Here is a 13543-nt window from a genome sequence, read left to right on the forward strand (position 1 = left end):
ACTTTGGCTTTTTAAATTCACCTTCTCAGATGTCTGGCTGGCTTAGTTGGCAGAGTTGGCAGAGTGTGTGACTCTTGATCTCCGGGTCATAAGTTTGAGCCCCATTTTGGGTATAGAAATTACTAAAAAATAATATCTTAAGAAAATTAATTAATGAACCTTGTCTAGAACAGTGTTACAAACAAAAAACAAGTCATTGATTTAAAAATCCAGGATTTGTAGTTCCTAATTAATAATGCTTGAACTTTCTCCTTTATCCTGAAAGTTTGTAAACTTTTTTCTGTATTTGTTTAAACAGTTTCCCGTTTTGAACACTGATGTTCAGGGAATGAATAGGAGTCAAGAGAAGCAGACCTGGTGGGAAAAAGCCTTGTACTCTCCTCTCTTTCCTACGCCAGAGTGTGAAGGTAAGGAGGCCTATACTGGGGCATTGGTTCATCCACTCATTCAGAGTTCTAATCCATTGAGAGCAGTGCATTCTTTCACTATGATTAGCAGTCCAAAAAGCATTTACCAAGAGGCTCTTGGTGTAGCCAGCCTTTGTCAGGCACTGAGGACACAGAGACAAGTGTGCACTGGATCCTGTCCTTAGCCTGATGTGGGGAGAGGTATGGAAATGCATATAAGAAGGACCGACCTTTGCCAAGACCTATTCAGGATCCCAGTGAATCTTGGGGTGGTGGAGGGGTCATCAGCTGTGAGGGGGATCTTCAGGAAGCTGCCCAGGTGGGGAAGGTGGGGAACGGCAGAGTCCGTAAGAGGAACAGCTTGCACGAGGACAAGAGGGTCTCTGGCAAGTGGGCCCAGCTGGCTTAGAGCTGAGGCCAGAAAGGCAGACGGAGGAAGCCTATCGGGAGGTTTGAGAGTGCTGCTGATATAGGTCAAGTTTAACCCACAGGAAGGGAAGGCCATTGAAAAGACTGCAGATTGGAGGCTGTCAGGTCAGGCGTGTGTTTTAAAACAGTTCTAGCAGCAGAGTGGAGAAGGGGTTGAAAAGCTGAGGGTACTAAGTAGGGTTCTAAGCTCCCCCCACAAGTGGGTTCTCTGGAAGGGACATGGTCGAGGCCTGGCCTCAGGCCCTGCAGTGGGGAGTATCTGAGAGCAGGTCAGAGAGGTTTCGCAGAGGACCGCCAGGGCTTGTTCAGTGACTTTCTGGGAGGCATGAGCAGTAGGAGGGGCCTGAGGGGAGGACCAGGAGGGGGAGATGGAGCAGTTGCACATTTGATGAAGATGACTGTGGTCTGTGAGCCTCCCAGGTAGACATACCCAGCAGCTATAAAAACTCCTGAAGTCTGGGGAGGAGTGAGGGCTGCAGAGGCTAGGGGCTCACTCCAGGGCGAGGGCAGCCCTGACTGTTACTGGCTGGCTCCCAGGCTACCGTGGGCTGTGGCGTTTGACCGGCTCTCTGCCATTAAAGCCGAAGGCCAGAGGGGCATGTAAACTGGTAGTATTCACACGACCTTGTGTTTTTTGTGTCTCCCAGTTCATTTGTGATTAATGTGGAGCCAGTGGTGTTGCTCTCTGCCTGCCTTGCCATGCACAATTCTGGTGCTCAGGACGCTGGCACTGGCCTCCCTCTGCAGCCTGGCCTTCGCCAACTGGGGGGACATGGGGTTGATTGCTTCCCCCTGTTCTGTGAGCCCAAAAATGCCTTCCCCAGAGCCTGCCTTGCCTTACTCCTTCCCAGAGGTTTGCTGGATCAGAAAGACAGCATAGAAGGAGTGTTCATTTATAGCATCTTTGTTTATTTAACCGCATTTATGAAAGACCTGCTGTTCTACCATTAGCTGATATTTGGGTCGCCTTTTATTGTTTATGGAGCGCTGCTTGTCTTTCCTCTTACATAGACCCCACCATGACCTTGTGCAAGGTCAGCCTTAGTTTTCAGATGAGGACAATCTAAGACTCAGGTTTGGCAGTTTGTCCAGAATCCTGCATTAGCCATCAAGCTCAGGCTTAGTGTGGTCCAGAAGCTTCATGCTCTACAGTAGCTGTTTGCACTCAATGCCCAGGGAGGCACCAGGGTGAGGGGAGCACAAATCTGGCCTGAACATAGATCACTCTATGTGCCGGTGCATTCAGTCACAGATGAGTTAACAGGAGCACAGCTAAGGGAGGCTGAGTGCCCCAGAGTCCTGCCGCCAGAGGGAGAGGACGATGGGGCCGCAGGCAGCACCAGGGGTCAAGGAAGACTGGGCCCTGTGGGGGTTTAGGATGATTTTCAGATCCTGAGTTCTGGCTTTGTTAGTGTGTCGAGGGCAGTCTTGGCAGCCTTAGTCTGGAAAGGAGTCCGTCCCAACTCTAGGCTCTCAGTCCCAGGTCCGTGCTGTAAGGGGAGGTTCATGCTCGATGCTTTTTTTTTTTTTTTTTATTGTGAAGTGGCAAATAGAGAAACTCTCAGTGGATAGATAATGGTAGCCAGGCTTTGGAATGACCTCCAACTCCCAACTGTGCTTTCAATGCCTGCACAGTTGCCTTGTGGGGATGGTGACGTTCTGAGCCTCACTCTCTTAGCCTGTGGGCATTGGGGCGTGTGGTCTTCAGAGCAGGTTGACCAGGAGAATGGGTGGCCTCTTGCCCACTCAGCGGGAAAAACCAGAGTGCAGCTGATGGTTAATAACAGGCCCTGTCCTTCTCCGAATCAGGGGCTGACCTGGAAGCTTTTGGCCTCCCTGGGAAGGAAGGAAGGGGGCCTTCCCTTTTTACAGTAAGGCAGGATGGAGGCTGAGAGTGAGGCGGCTTCTCTGGGCACCCTGCAGCAGGGAGCCCATCGGGCCTAGAAGCCTGAGCCCTAAATGCCGCCCCCTGCTGGCCTTGTGCATTCACACATGTGGCCATGTAGCACGTGTTGCCGACAGTCCTACCTGGTACGGGGCCCTGGGAATGCAGAGGCCAGCTGACTGGATCCCATTCTCCTGTTTAGCTCATGTCCCAGCACAGACCAGAGGGAGTAGGGACACTAGCCCTGTGACATCCAGGGCTACCTACAGGGAGAGGTGCCCAGGCACTAGCGCTGGTGGGTGCAGAAGGAGGATGTGTGTGGCGTACCTGTAGTGTAGCTAGCAAGGGGGAATGGTTCGAGAGTGGGGTGGGGACAAGGTCCCCTGGAACCAAGCAGCCAGAGCCTAAGGGCCTTGCGTGCTCTATGCCATGATGGGTCTGTCCCGAGTGTGGTCTCTCCAGCTCACGCACTGGACTCTAGAGGTTTGGAAGGCTCATTGTAAGTGTGTGGGTGTTATTTTAGTCTAACAGAGAAAGCAGTGAAACCATATAGGTAACAGTTATAGGCCCAGGAGACAAAATGGAACTAGAGTCCAGGGCCTCCACGGCCAGCTGGTGGACCTGGGGCTGTGACCAGCCCTTTTGTGTCTCCATTGTCTGTATTTGTAAAAAGAGGCTAAAGATAGTGCCTCCCTGAGGAGGTACTTAAGAAGAGGAGCGTGCATAGCACAGGCCTGGTACGTGGTCCTCACCTAGCACATGGGAACTGTCTGAAGGGGGCTTTTGAAGAGCGTTGTCAGCAATCCCTACTGCCTTTTCCGAAGGCCTGTGACGTCATACACTCCTTTTGTACTTACAGAATTCTGAAAGAAGGGCAGGAAAGTGCAGGGATCGGGAGGAGGGTGGGATCTGGCTATGTCCAGGGGCATATCCTAGCGCAGGAGGTAACTGGGGTAACTAGCTAGCTGGGCATGTGGGGCCCATGAGAGCTTGGTCAGGCGAGCCCAGGGCAGATGAGCACGCCGGGCTCTTGGTTAGCAGCAAGTGTGCCAGCACCATCCTTGAGGCTGTATGCATGTCACCTCTTCTGACTTGCACAGGACTCCATGAGGGCAGATGGTTGCCTCGTTTCAGAGATGGGGGAGCTGGGGCTCAGAGAGATGGTCATCTGCTAAGCCCCATCACTGGTGAGTCGCAGGACCAAGGATCCACTCACGTCTGTGTTGTCCCAGAGCCCGTGTAATTGTCATGAACCTGAGCTGCTAACTTTGAGGTCCTGAGGCGGGCAGAGAGGGCTAGAAGTCATGGAGAGTATGATGGGGCCCAGCACAGCACTCAATGGTAGGAGGGCACAGCAGTCACTGAGTGCTGGTCCTGTCCTCTCCGGTATCACACAAGAGTAGCCTGTCATCTCACTGAATGCCTCATGGTAGCTGGACCACAGGCGCCGGGAAACAGATGCTCAGTTGGGGCCGTTACAGGACTTGCACTCAGTGATTCAAACCAGGGTCCACATCAGGTCTGCTGGCGGTCTCTTCTCTCATCCTTGTGTCTCTGCAGCTGCAGGGGATGCTGGGGGAGTGGGTGGGCAGGGCAGGGGGGTGCTGGTGTAGATTAAGCCTGGTGGGTGTTAGCCCTGGCTGTGGCTCCGAATCACCTGGGATCTTTACAGAACTGCTGACCCCTGGACCCTGACCCAGACCAGTTCAGTTGGGATCTCAGGCAAGCTCTGCTCCTTGGGCTCGTAGACTTTGCCTTAAGCTCCCAGGGCTGGGAACCTTTGCACTAAGTGATTGATTTGATTCCTTCTAATTCCAGCTTCCAGTTCCATCTCCTTCTGTGGGCTGCTCACCTACTCAAACCACTAGCTTCCTTTCTCTTCCCTATTCTGCAGATACAGAAAAGATGGACTTTAGTGTGGTGTTGAGTTGAGGGGGAACGGACGAGGTTCTTACCCTGTTTTTGTCTTCCCCACCGCACTTCCTCCTGTCTGAAGTTCTTTGTTTGTTTGTTAGATGAACACGCATATGGTACATCGTCTGCCTCCCTCCATCCTCTGTACGCCCCTGTGAGCTGGGGCCTTGTTGGTGATTATGCTGTGTTCCTAGGGCTTACCCCATTACAGATGTGAATATGTGTGTGTTGAATGAATGTCTCATGGTGGGATAACAGGCATGTCTGGTTATGCTGGCCTATTTTTTTAAAAAACTTAATAAACAGATTATTAAAGGACTTTTTAAGTTGGCATAGCATTTTGCTCGTGCATACCTGGCTGGTTGGCTGCGACTGTGTCTGCTTTAAGTGACTACTTCAGCTCTCCAAAGTGTTGGTAGACCTGATTGATCTGACTTTTCAGCAAAAAATGAAACAAAAATGTATGTTTCATAACCGTGTCTTAATGAAATCTCCCCCCCTTTCCCTCTTTTCCCTTCTCCATTCAAAATGATTAAGAATGTTATACAAATGCCAAGGGAGAGAATGGTATAGAAGAGTGTCCAGATGGTAAAGACATACCCAGTAACGAAGAGCGTCTGTTAGATTTTAATAGGGTAAGTGGACTGTCCTCCTTACTAACTTACTAACGGCCACGTCCCCCTTGCCACTCAGGCTGGAGCCTGGGAGCCCTGGGAGCTCCCCCTGTCCGCCATCCCAGGCCACCCAGCTCTGTGGCCCTCAGCCCCCGCCTGCATTGCCTCCCAACTCGTCCGCTTACTGCCAAGGCTTCCCATACCCCTGTCCTCTCTCCCCGCAGTCTGTCCTTCCCCATGCTGCCACAGGGAACTTCTGCCTACCAGCCGGACCTTGTCACTCCCCCTGGAAGCCCTTGAGTGGGCACCACCAGAGAGGCCTTTCCCCCTATCTGGGGTGCTCCCTGGATGGACCCTGCCCAGTGTGGCACCATGGTCTCAGCCCCGGCACCAGGCTGCATTGGGTTTCTGCAGGCCTGCCTCCCCAGCAGGCCTGGGAGCCCCCATCAGGCAGGCAGGTGGATGGGTCAGAGGGAACGCATCTCTCTTCTCCATGTCCTATGAGGGCTTTTCCCCCAAAGCACCCTACAGTGTTGGCGCCCACGGGCCTCTCCTTCCCTACCTTGATGAATGGCGCCCTGCGGCACCCCGCCCCACCCCTGCTGCCACACCCCAGCCTGGGGGCCACTCTCTGGCCTCTGTGACCTGCACACACTGTCTGCCGGCCCTGCCGGCCCTGCCCGCCCCACCGGTCAGCCGTTGCACCTCCTTCCATCGCCCACACCCTGTCCAGGCCCCAGGCTGAGCATTCCCTTGCCAGTCCTCACAGCGCCCAACAGGTACCGTCACTGCACCCACCATTCGGCACAGACTTGGGACCCGGTCGTCAAGGCCATGCAGCCATGCAGCCAAGTGCAGACCTGAGCTGTGAGCCTCAGCTAGGACTCCGCGACTCCCGCTCCTAACCGTAATGGCCTTTTGTCACTGCACTCTGCCCACAAAAGCCTTGTGTGCTCTGCCCCTGTGTGCCTCTGGCCTCACCTCTCTTCTCCCCTCCTTCCTTATGGCCGTCTTTCTGCTGCTGCCTCGGGGTCCCAACAGGGATGGTGCTGCCATTTGGAAGTAGGGGGTGTTGTTACTATGACTAGGGGGTGCTGGTTACTCTGAGGACAGGTGGGTGGGGGTTCTTAGTTTCTGTGGTGGGGGTGTTGTTAGTTCCTCTGACTGGGGGACAGGGGTGCTGCCACTTACTGTGATTGGGGGGTGCTGGTTACTCTGGGTTTGGGACATTGCTAGTTACTGTGACTGTGGGGGACGTCACTGGTTACTTAACTGGCTGGGGGGCAGGGTGGCATGTTGCTGGTCACTGTGAGGGAAGGGGGCTTTGCTAATCACTTCGGGGGTGGGAGGAGCATTACTAGTTGCTATGGAGTAGGGAGGGTGGTGTTGCTAATTTACTCTGCCTGGGCTGGGGGAGCCTTGGTAGTTACTGTGACTAGGGAGGGGCTACCATTTGCATTCAGTGTCCGGGGGGGACAGAGATGCTGACCATCTGGTGTGTGGGGGACAATCCCACACAATAAAGAGTTTTTAGAACTCTGGCTCTGCAGCCCGGCCCCCAGGCTCCCAGGCAAGCTCTGGCTGTTCTTTGCACAGGCTTGCTTTCTAGCCTTCCGGTGAGGACACTTCTCAGAACTCCCTTCCCTGCCACAGCTGTCTGAAGTGTGTGTGTCCTGTCTCTGCCTCCCCCGTCGGCCACATCACCTGGTGTACCCCGCAGCGTGAAACTGTGTTGGTCAGTTGGCTTGTTGGGGGCTCTCCCGGGATGGGAGCCTGGGGAGGATGTGGCTGTGCCCACCTCCTGGTGGCTTCTGTGTGCTCGGCCTGGCCCCCACCTATGGTTGGCTCCGGACGTTGGTTTTGTGCAGCCCCCACATGTGGAACGTTTTGTCTCAGGGATTGAACATACAGAATTAGGACTTTGGACCCTTCACAGATCATGAAGTTGAGGTGTGGTGGGTTTTGCTTTGAAGCTGTGAGATGCTTCATACTCTTCAGCTCTCCCAGGAAAGCCAGTGATTTGCTCTATAACCTCTGTATTCACATAGCCCTTCTGAAAAAAAGTCTGGCTTTTGATCTGTTGAACACTGTTCCTTTAATCCCAGGTGTCTTCTGTTTATGAAGCGAGGTGTGCAGGAGAAAGAGATGCCGGAGCAAAATCCAACGGCTTCCACAGGAAGATCTACTCCAGCACCAGCTCCGGCTCAGAGGGCTCCGGCTCAGAGGGCGGAGGCGAGTGGGCGGACCCAGGCGAAGAGGAGCTCTTTTCTCGAACTCATCTCTAATCCTGCAGAGTAGTACAAATTATTTTTTGAGAGCGATATGTGATGGCAAATTACCCTTTTGTGAGGCCTGTTAATCTAAAGCAACAACTTAGGTTTCTTCTTCAATTAACTGATTCAGATCAGCAGTTATCTTTCTCTTCTTGCTTATTTTAGAGTTGAGGACAGCTATCCTGTTGAAGATTTTTTTGTTTTCCAAGCTGTTGAATTCTTGGCTATTTGAAATAGACTAGATTGTGTTGTCAAATCCAGAATGGGTGTGCATGTGCTTGTCTAGAAGCATCCCTGCTTTCCGCATCTTGGCCGCGGTTGCTGTCCTTGCTGCGGCGGCCGGGTCACTGTCACCTTAGCACCGCGGTGTCCGCAACCACTTCCGCTCTCCAGAGACTCGAGCTTTGGAACCTTTAGGCTTTGTTCTCTCAGAACTGGGACATAAATACCTCCCCCTGCAATGGATCGGGGCCTTTCTGAAGGCCAAAGGGAAGCATGGGTGACTCATCCACGATCTTCATTCAATCAGCTCTCATGTACATTTGACGTAGGAACCACAAGGTGTGCTTTTAGAGACTTAGAAAATACTGTGTTTTCTATCTTAGGATTCTCCCCCCAAAATATCATGGACGATACTATGGTTTGTGACTTTCTGGCTAACTGGAGGAGCCACGGCTGTGGGGTGTAGGGTAGCAGGGGAGGCAAAGCAGGGGAGGAGTGTACCCCTAGCCTCTGAAGTTGCAGTTACATTTACGCCAAAACACCCCTTTGGGGTCATTCGTGGTGAGGGTCTTAGTGGCAAATTATGATTTTTCTAGTGACCGCCGTTGAGTTGAAGCCTCCAGAACTCAAAATAACAAAGGTTTGGCATGTAGTAAAGGCCACCTCATCACCCCGAAGAAGCCCTGGCTGCTGCAGCTAGCCGCCGTTGTGGCTGTGATTTAGTAGAGCATAGATCTCATTTTGTGTTTGAGAGAATGTTCTGGGCAAGTTCTATGTGGTGGGTTGGGGGCGGGCAGAGAAATCATTTCTCCCAGACCCGTGTGATGGCTTCATGGGACTGGCTTCCCACTTGCTGTGGGGGCACAGCAGCCAGTCCATCTCCTGCGAGTCCTGTCCACTCAGGACGGCCGCCTCCTCGAGTTTTCACGCCACTGGGCAGCAGGTGAAGCTACGAGGAGCAGTGTTGGTAAAACCAAATTGTTTTTCTTTTTAAACCAGCTCATTATTTAAAAACAAACAAAACCTAATGTGTAAAATCAGTTTAGCATGTCTGTAACACCAGGAACGGCAGGAAAGCCTGACGTGGACGAGACAGCTTCACCATGAATCTTGGCAGGCAGTACACCTGTACAGTTCACTAGCTGGGAGCTGGAGTGGCTGAGAAATGTATGATTTGCTTTGAGCCCTGGGTTCAGTTGCCTATCTTGTAATTGAGAACACAGATGACTCCAAAGCTGTGGAGTCACCCCGGGTTCTGTGTGTCCTCACTGTGAGAAACCTGATGGACGGTTGGCTTGGATCTCACCACATGTCAGGGTTTGTTTTTATACAGCACATCTTTTGACACTTTAAAGAGTGTGCGTGTGTGTATGTGTGTGTGCGGGTGTGTGTGTGTGTGCGTGTAAGGTTTATGTTGCTGTTATTTATTTACAGACTTTATAAGGTTTTATGTATTTTTCTTTCTTCCGGGAGCTTCCTAAAAAGTGATTAGCATCTGCACTGAAATATAATTTAACAGCAAGGGCAAAAAAGAATTGGAAGTTGTAAATTCCTAAAATCACTACAGTGACGATCACTCTAGAAATCGTTGCTTATGTAGCAGAGACCAAATAAATATATTTCAGACACAACCTTTAGCTCAGTTGATTTTGGACAGCTGCTTTTTATCAAGACAGGGCTCCAGGTGGCAAGGGTGCCGACTTCCTTACGCACTGGCAGGAGGACATTGCACCTTCCACGGGGGTGGGGGTGGATTATAAATGGGCAAGGGGACTACCAGATTATGTATTTATTTGTTTTCATAGCTAAGTGGCTGAAGCCCTGAGGCTTTCAGCAACAGAGTTGAAAGTGTGGTTTTTAGTTTTGTGAATGGATGATCATAAAGAAAAAGCATTTTTTAAAAAGTTGGCAAAACGCTGAAACGCACTGTGGTATGAAGCGCATTGCATATCCATAGCACTGAAGTATCCGTTTTCCATTCCTGGGCTGAGATTTTTTTCCCCGTGGTTGTATTGTTCTGATTTCACGTACACCAGAGTAACTGATTTTTTGTTTTCTTGTGGAGTTAACACCAAATAAAAAATTCGAAAAACAGTTGGTTGTCTTTATTTATCATAGCAAAGAATCATTTATAAAGAGCCTCGGCCTTGTCTTAACTACCTGCGCCAGGATAAGATAGAGGTGCGCAAGTCCCATCATTCTGGATGAAGGGGATTTAGCTCGCACAGGCATTGCTCAAAATGCTGGCATGCTGCTTTGCTGGAAAAGGAGGGGGGCACCTGCTGATGAATGAGTCACTTTCCCTCAAACATACCCCTACCACCACCCCACCTCCCACCTGAATCCTGCAAGAAACACAGCAGTTTTGTTTATAGGTGTAGACGAAACTTCATCCTTTTGTTCTGGAAAACAAGTCTCTATATATTAACACGATCAATTTTCATTGTAGAAAGAGAATTCAGTGTATTTTTAAAGTATAAGGGAAAACTCATCTGCGTGTCCATCACCCAGAGATGGTAGCTGCTACCATTCGTGCCCAGCGCCTCTCTAGACAGCTGAACGTCTGTGGGGCATTCACTGTATCACAGGGTGATGCTACACCGGCTCTTCTGCAACTTGAGAAATAGGTCTTCACTCTGACGTCCTTTCATGGCAGTGACTGTAGGTGTAGGGAACTTTCTATAGCTCTATTACTCCGTTACAGAGATTTAATAGGTTCCTCGCTGATCAGCATTTAGAGTGTTCCTTTTCTGTGTATTCAGCATTCTGAGTAGCACTTCTGCGGACACCTGTAAACGTGTGTCCCGGTATAGTTGCTCCCAAGAGGAGGCTGCAGCCTGTGGGTTACCTTCTGCACACCACGATGTTCCAGCATCGCATGGAACCAGGAGGTCCTCCAGGGCCTCTGTTGGAAGTCGGACCTCCTTTGTCTCATCATGTGCAAGCTGATTCTCAGCGTTGGTTATTTGAGGCGAGTACTTATTTTCAGGTTAGCATTTGTCTTTCATCCGGAGCGGAGGACAAGTGGATTCTACACAGAAGCATTTCAGTGATGTTTTAGCCTTCTTTATTGTTTATGGTTTTGGGGATGTGTGGGCATGTTTTTAAATGCTTTCTTCACCTTAAAAGAGCATGAAGATACTACGCCTTTGTGTTTTTCTAGAACCCATATACTTAGAGTTGATTTTTTTTTTAAAGTTGTACGCCCAACATGGGGCTTGAACTCACAGTCCGAGATCAAGAGCCCCATGCTCCTCCAACTGAGCCAGCCAGGTGCCCCTGTAGAGTTGGCCTTTGAAACGTGTATTGTTTATAGGGAGCAAGGCTTAAGGATTCAGCCTCCTTGTCTGCCAGCTAGTTGGCCAGCTACCCAGTGTCACTTGTTGTCACTGACTGGGTGTAACCTGAGTCTTCGCTTCTGGGTATGGCAGCAGCGCCCAATTGGATGGAGGTGGCAGGGCGCAGTCCCTTCCCGGAACCACCTGAGGCAGGACTGGAGGGTATTTGTGCAGCAAGGTGTTCCCCTACGTGGGAGCGTTCGCTGGTCCATAGGAGGGGTGTCTTGTGGCCCCCTTTGACTGTGGTGAGCCTGCTTGCTTCAGCGGTGCCCCACACCTGCAAGAGCAGGGTGGGGGTACTGGGCTAGATTGTTGCTCTGTGCATGTAGTCACCTGGAAATTGGGCTCTGTCTCCAGGAATCATGACATCACAGCTTAGTCCTTTTCAACCAACTGGTGTAAAGCCCTCTTTTTTTTTTTTTTTTTAATTTAGGAAAAAAAAAATTACTTAGTGGGGGGAGGGGAGAGTCTCCTCCCTGCTGAGCGCAAAGCCCTACATGGGGCTCCATCTCACACTCTGAGATCTCATGACCTGAGCTGAAATCAGGAATCAGACGCTCAGCTGATGGAGCCCCCCCCACAGGTGCCCCTAGAGCCCTCTCCCTAAATGAAATACTTATTCTAGGTGTAGAGCCACTGCTCTTCTGGCTAATGCTGCTCCTGTCACTGCAGATGCCACCCCTGGCAGACTCTGGGCACGTGGGGTACGTGGCTGAGCAGTGCCCGGGGGGCCTGTGTCTGCATGGCTATCTTAGGAACTTGAAAGCAGCTAGTGGATGGATGGCATCATGGGCAAGGCACTGTTGTGAGCACAGAGTCCAGGAAAGGAGCTCCTGCTTGAGAATCCGCCACTAGCCTTGCGTCACCGATGTGGGTAGAGGATTGCCAGGGACGGTTGCCCCACTTTACTGAACTAGCAGTGACTGGCAGTGACATCACCACGTAACCGCTTGGATGGTGACCGCATGTCTGCTAGTAATAGGGATGGAGGGGAGGGCATCTTTCCGGGCGTTCGGCCTTGTTCAGGACAACCCTGTGAAGTAGGTGCACCTGCCCCATTTTATGGGCGGGAAGACTGAGGTACCTGCTGAAAGGTGGAGATGAGGTTCCAAGTCCGTGTAAGTGGAGATCACAACAGTACCTCCCATAGGGTCTATAAAGCTGATAGCACGGTGGTGCAGCCAGAACACAGAGTCAGCGGGACGTGGTCCCATCCTGGGGGTGTCCTGGGGGTGTGGCCAGGAAAGAAGCAAAGCCGGAAGTGCAAAGGAGAAGCTGCCACACCTCAGTGGGTAACTCTCAGAAGCAAATCACATCCACAGGCTGCCTCTTTCTTTCCTCTTCTCCCCCACAGAAGGTTGGGGGGGCATTGCTTGCCTCAGGGTCAGGCCCTGCTGAGACCTGTGCCCCTGAGTGCTGCAGCCCCAGGTGGTGTTGGGAGGGTGGGGGCGGGGCTCAACACAACAGGTGTCCAAGTCTGGGGTAAAGGGACAGGCACATGGCCTACTGGGGTTCAGCCAGACCCTGGGTCTGCCACTTCCTGTCCAGGGGACCTGTTTGAGGAGATGGACGAGGCCCGGCCCTTGGCCTGCCACCCAGCGGGCCCTGCCTTCCCCGCACCCACCCTGCAGTCACCGATGGGGACGACAGCCCTCAGTGTGCAGACGGGAAGGCTTAGGTGAGCTGGTCCTCCTCTGTCTCCCAGCCCTGTGCCCCCAGCTGTGCATTCCAGCAGGGAGGCTGGTGACAGGCAGGTAAAGCTTCCTCCTCCCCTGGCCCGAGGACAAGCTCCGGAGTGGGCATGCCTAGCTTTCCCCATCCACCTCCTCTCCCCCTGCACACGCTTTTCTCTGTCCCCTGGGCCCCTGCTCCTGGGCCCCTGGGGGCTCCTGCTCTGACACCCCTGCTGCCTCAGCTGTAGCATGCAGACATATGCCCCCCCCTCAGGGCCCTGCCCAGCAGTCCCGTCTCGTCCAAGGCCCTGGGCCGAGTCTGCTGCTGGCTCCTCACTCCCGGGTCTGGGGCCCACCTTCCCACCACTGTGGCTTCCCCTCCTCCATCGCCCCAGTCCCTCCTCCTCCAGATCCCCAGGCAGAGCGAAGAGCCTCCACAGGAACCTGTCCCACTGTCCCCTCGAGGGCTCATCGAGACCCACTGCAGGCCTGGCCTGGGGACAGCACAGGGCACCCCAACGCCTGGTGGGAGAGGCCGCTGGTCCAGCCTGGGGCGGCTTCAGGGTACATTGTCCCTTTGCCGAAGAGGAAGCAGCATTGAAGGGGCCCCAGCCCGAGCACTCCAAACCCCAGGGTTCCCAGGGGTCACTGAGGGCCTTGAGCAAGCCCCTCACCCCTCTCTGGGCTTGACTGTAGCTCTTCTTACAGGCCTGGGGCCCCAATTCCTGTCGGTCACAAGTGTCACACATACCCACGGCATCCTCCCACAAACCGCAAGCTGCAAGCCA

At 52.6% G+C, this 13543-nt stretch overlaps 1 protein-coding gene across 12 annotated transcripts in view; it reads left to right on the forward strand.

Moving 5' to 3' along the window:
* KIAA0232 (KIAA0232 ortholog) overlaps window positions 1-13543 on the forward strand; it is a 93530-nt gene that overhangs the window by 78737 nt on the left and 1250 nt on the right. For 8 of the 12 annotated variants that reach the window (XM_077874972.1, XM_077874981.1, XM_077874982.1 and 5 more), the window contains 3 exons: window positions 299-407; window positions 5173-5270; window positions 7355-9838. In XM_077874972.1, coding sequence (XP_077731098.1) covers window positions 299-407; window positions 5173-5270; window positions 7355-7534 — 387 coding nt within the window. In that variant the 3' untranslated portion in view covers window positions 7535-9838. Of the gene's footprint in view, window positions 1-298; window positions 408-5172; window positions 5271-7354; window positions 9839-13543 lie in introns of those variants that run through there. The other 4 variants (XM_077874986.1, XM_077874989.1, XM_077874984.1 and 1 more) reach the window with 2 other exon arrangements.

This window comes from Canis aureus, chromosome 2, assembly GCF_053574225.1.
Source record: "Canis aureus isolate CA01 chromosome 2, VMU_Caureus_v.1.0, whole genome shotgun sequence".
In the NCBI taxonomy this organism is placed as follows: Eukaryota; Metazoa; Chordata; class Mammalia; order Carnivora; family Canidae; genus Canis; species Canis aureus.